This window comes from Juglans regia, chromosome 12 (assembly GCF_001411555.2).
Source record: "Juglans regia cultivar Chandler chromosome 12, Walnut 2.0, whole genome shotgun sequence".
Classification (NCBI taxonomy): Eukaryota; Viridiplantae; Streptophyta; class Magnoliopsida; order Fagales; family Juglandaceae; genus Juglans; species Juglans regia.
This window is the reverse complement of record NC_049912.1, coordinates 25867350-25872203: the sequence shown is the minus strand read 5'-3', so window position 1 is coordinate 25872203 and position 4854 is coordinate 25867350. Positions and strand designations below refer to the sequence as shown.

At 35.7% G+C, this 4854-nt stretch overlaps 1 protein-coding gene across 1 annotated transcript; it reads left to right on the top strand.

Moving 5' to 3' along the window:
* Positions 1-1066: 1066 nt before the first annotated feature.
* LOC109004963 (protein TIFY 10A-like) lies at positions 1067-3150 on the top strand. The gene is made up of 5 exons (XM_018983673.2): positions 1067-1359; positions 1628-1826; positions 2160-2503; positions 2624-2681; positions 2804-3150. Exons 1-5 carry the CDS (start codon positions 1227-1229, stop codon positions 2925-2927), a joined length of 858 nt encoding a protein of 285 aa, XP_018839218.1. The 5' UTR covers positions 1067-1226; the 3' UTR covers positions 2928-3150.
* The last annotated feature ends 1704 nt before the right edge of the window (positions 3151-4854 follow it).

The window sequence follows — 4854 nt, the reverse complement described above, 5'->3', positions numbered from 1 at the left end:
GGTTCGTTCTCGGGCTGTAGCAGTACTCAATGTGGATTAACACAGTCCAATCAATCTAGTCCACTACTCTTATTTTGTGTGAAGCATCACGATCACGTGTGTGGGACATTGTATATTCAAGGTGTACGTGTGTGGGGCGATGGGGCGAATGGATTTTTCTCCGTGATATAAGGAAGGAAGAGATTTTTCTCTCTTCAGGAAGAAAGAGACCAAAAATAAAATACTGTTGTTTCACATTTCATTTAAGCCTGTAAAGCAGTATTCATTTGTGGACTATAATAAGAATGATTTTTCGTTATATACATATGTAAAATTATATTTTTTGAAAATTAATTTTGTATATCAATAAAAGTTTTGTATTAAATTATGTCAAATAATTATTATTATCTGATTATTATTTATTTTTTTCTAATTTTTTTTTATATTTTATAATTAGTACCATTGTAAATTCTATCATTTAGCATCAATTAATTTAAAGAATAAAATTAAATTTAAAGAATGAACAGTATATTTTAAATTTATAAAAATATTATTTATAATTATATAAATTTTCAAATATATATAATCTAATATAATCTAATTTAAAATCATGTTATACAAATATATAAATATATATGCAATACATAATCCAATACCAGTATTAGGTCCAAATATAAAACAGGTCAGTTGTACTCTTTCAAAAAAAAAAGGGTCAGTTATAAAGAAAGCCAGATCTGACCACAACTCAACAGGGCAAGTTTGTAAATGCATCAAAATGTCGAGGATGACAGCGTCTCTCTGTACGATTAAATTGTCTACTCAATGAGGGCAAGTTTCTATTTTACCTTCACGCAAAAAACATGTGCTTGAAACCAAAAGGTAAACGTTTAAAAGATAGAAAAATTCTATTCGATATCGTTTTCATATAAGAGTTTTCACTATTATAATTTTTTTTTAATTTATAAAATATAATAAATAATTTATTATTTTAAATTTTAAAATAATAATATTATTAAAAAATAATATTTTTTTTAACTTTAAATTTTAATATAAAATTATCTATTCTCATCGCCAAGGGCTTCTCAGGTTCAAAGCACACACGCCAGGCTCGTTCCGAGCAACCAGTCATTTGCCAAGCCCTCCACCCCCAAATATTCATACATTGCTCCCGAAGCAGAAGAGCGTTGAAAGCACCAGCACTTTATTCTTGTGAAAGCATATCTGAAGCTACTTCTAGCCAGGAAAACATGTCGAATCCCAGAAAGGCACCGGAGAAGTCCAATTTTGTACAGAGATGCAACCTCTTGAGCCGGTACTTTAAGGAGAAAGGAAGTTTTGGAGATCTTGGCCTCGGGATGGGCAGGCAACTTAAATCCAAAGGTGCTATATCTTTATTTATCTTCGAATCTTTACTGTGTAGCCTTATCGGTCGCGTTTGCTTTCTAAATCGTTTGTTGTCGGCTTGTGTTAATTGGCTGTCCAGAAAATCATGCTGCTTTTTTTTCTTTTTTTGTTCTTGTATTGAAACTGCGTATATTCAGATTGAAATTCTCTTGGTGCTTTGAATTAAGTTTGATTTACACGGAGTGTAGCTACTCTTTTAGATCAAAGTTTCTTATAGTTTGTTAATTGCCCATTCACGTTGCAGAAACTCCTCCCGAAACATCTCCGCCGGCGGCAACCACTCTGGATTTATTGAAAAACATGGAGAATTCAACTGATCAGGCTTTGAGACAAAACGGCGCCGTGGCTCCCTCAAATGCGCAACCCAAGGTTTTCTTTCCACAGCTTGGTTGTTTCGGTCCCCAAAACTCGATCGACATCGCTGCCAATAGAACTGATCTCAGGTGTGTGGCCATTTGGCATTTGTGTTTCCTTTCTCCGCCCACTAATAAATCAACAGATCTTAAGAAAAGTACCCGTCGTTTATTCTTCTGAGGCGCAAAGCTACTTACCTCAGATTTGATACCCATTAGGCCATTAATCTCATACTTTCATACGTATAAGTACAGTGTGAGATTACTCATGAAGGCCCCAAAACCTAATAGTACCAAGGGTACATCGGGAAAAGAAAAATTCATGCACGTATAGAGCTTAATTTTAGGCATACAATTAACTTTATGGCCATTAAATCTTCTGTGCTTTATTCTAAATTAGCTGTAGTATCTGTTCTGTGGCAGTACGAAACCGGAAATCAAGGAGCCTGAAGCGTTATTAACAAAACAAAAGCAGCCTGAAGCAACAGCTCAGATGACAAAACAAAAGGAGCCTGAAGCGACAGCCCAGATGACAATATTTTATGCCGGCGAAGTACACGTACTGAACGATTTCCCGGCGGACAAGGCAAGGGAGATCGTGGCCTTGGCTAACAAGGGATGCTCTAGTATTTCTAGAGGCTCTACGTTTACTTCTGGCGTGAAAAATCTTAGGTCATCAGGATGTTCTATGGCTCCCGAATCAAGTTCTGTAGCCATGCACAAAAAGAATACCACCCAAGAACGCCGTCTGCAAGCTACTGGTTCTGGTAATATATTGCCCCTCCTTTTTCCCCTGTGAATGGTTTACGAGGAGCTGTTAATGAAGGATTACGAATAGAGACCTAAGAATTAACATTTTTATTGCATTTTTTTTTTCTACATCTTAGATCTTCCGATTGCAAGGAGGGCTTCGCTTCACCGGTTCCTTGACAAGAGGAAAGATAGGTAAGCACCTTTTCGGAGCTAACAATTAAAGCAAAGATCTTCTTTTTTTTTTTAATGGTTTTAGTTTTTGTTTGATTGATTAATAAACTAAAATCCTCTGGTTTTTTTGGGTTGTTTTTCAGGGCTGCGGCAAAAGCACCGTATCAAGTGGAACCACCTTCCGAAGCCTCTCCAGATTCCGAGCAAAGGAATCCATGGTTTGGGCATGAAGATCAATCTTCAAAACATCTTGACCTTAACTTATAGTGACTGCCACCAGATCACCATTTTCTATGGCATAGGTTACCATCCGGCTCCAGCGGCTTAAAATCCTAACTATACATGTAATACTTGCGAGGTATTCCGCACTTTTTATGTTTTTTTTCGGGGTTCTCTTATTTAGAAAACTTTGTACATGTTATTAATCGATTAGATCCAATTTCTAAAAACATGAAATCTGGAAAAATTCCAATTTCATGTCGTTTTCGTACATATTTCGTGTGGTTAAAAATTCATTCACGTGAAGGCTCCACCAGGTTAAAGCTGTACCGAAAAAATGTATGGGCTTGTTGGACTCAGGAGCCATTTTGTGTAATGTCGATAATGAAATATGATTAGATGATTTTAGTTAAAAGTTGAATAAAATGTTATTTTTTAATATTATTATTATTATTTTTGAATTTAAAAAAATTGAATTGTTTATTATATTTTATGTAAAAATTTAAAAAGATTGTAATGATACGATGATATGAAATTATTTATGTATCCAAATGGGCCCTAAATCTCATATCCAGATGGGTAGAGACATATCATATGTCACTTAAAATTATATATCACAATATAGATATAAGTTTCAAATTCTCAATTACACATAGATGTCATTATTTTAAATCAATTACTCCAAAATAATTAACTAGGAATACTACAAAGTTTTAAACATCAATATCTCAACATATCAAGTCATTAGAGCACAATAAATTTACTTAATAACATTCTCCAATCACCATGATATCCTTCTTGTGCTTAATCCACTATACTTAAATAATTTCACTCATGCTCCCTAATCTTGATTTTCAATTGAAACATTTAAATTATTTGAAAAATTGTGGAGATAAGAGATGAGTTATCAACAACTCAGTAAACATAAAATATATACTAGTATATAAACATGAGCATTTTTGCAGAGTTCAAAATGCAGATCCAAGACATGTTATCAGAATGAAAAACTCTATATACAAGCGTTTTCGCGCACCCCTGCGCACAAAATGTGACCTGTCATCCCTTTAAACGCTGCATTTTGTGGTGTGGGATTGGCAAAATTCAACCTCCTTCCTCCTTCGTTTTTTTCCCCTTGGCATCTCCCTTTCTCTTCTTCTCCAATCTCTGAATCGTAGCAGCCCCTTCTCTTATCTCCCCTTCTCTCATCTTCTCAATCTCTGAACCGTAAAGACGCCTTCTCCATGAGCCTGTATGAAGCCCTTCTCTTATCTTCTCCAGTCTCGAACCCTAGCTAGATCATGCCTTCTGCCATTCCCCTGTAGCAGCCCCTTATCTTATCTTCTCAATCTCTGAACCGTAAAGACGTCTTCTACATGAGCCCTTACGAAACACTTATATTGTCTTCTCCAGTCTCGACCCCTAGCCAAATCCCTCGCATCCAAAGCCTCCGTAGCCAAAGCCCATAGCAAGCCCCCATAGTCATATCTATCTTTGGTAGCCAAAGGACCCTAACATTATCGGGGACTTCTTCAATCTCTCAACCCTAGCCAAAGCCCCAAATCATTTGTCCATAACTAGCCACGACTCCTTCTCCATTCCCACATATCAAGCCCCAAGTTCAGTCTCCACTCTTCATGGGTAACTCTCTCTCTCTCTCTCTCTCTCTCTCTCTCTTTGTGATTTTCGATTGGTAAAATTTAGGTGGATAAAGTTTGCATTGTGGATTTGTTGAGTGAAATATTGTTCCTTGCACTGTCTGTGTGTTTAGAAATGAAGCAACTGGATATATATCCACTCATGATATTGAGTGATAGTATTTGTAAATTTAGGTGGATTGAGTTTGCATTGTAGATTTGTTGTTATTTCAGTTGTTTGTATCTACGATTAAGTTTGCAATGTCAGGTGTAAAAGTTAGTTTATGAATTTGTAGTTTTTAGATGCTAGAATCGTGAGTAATTGTTGTATTTGATTTGGG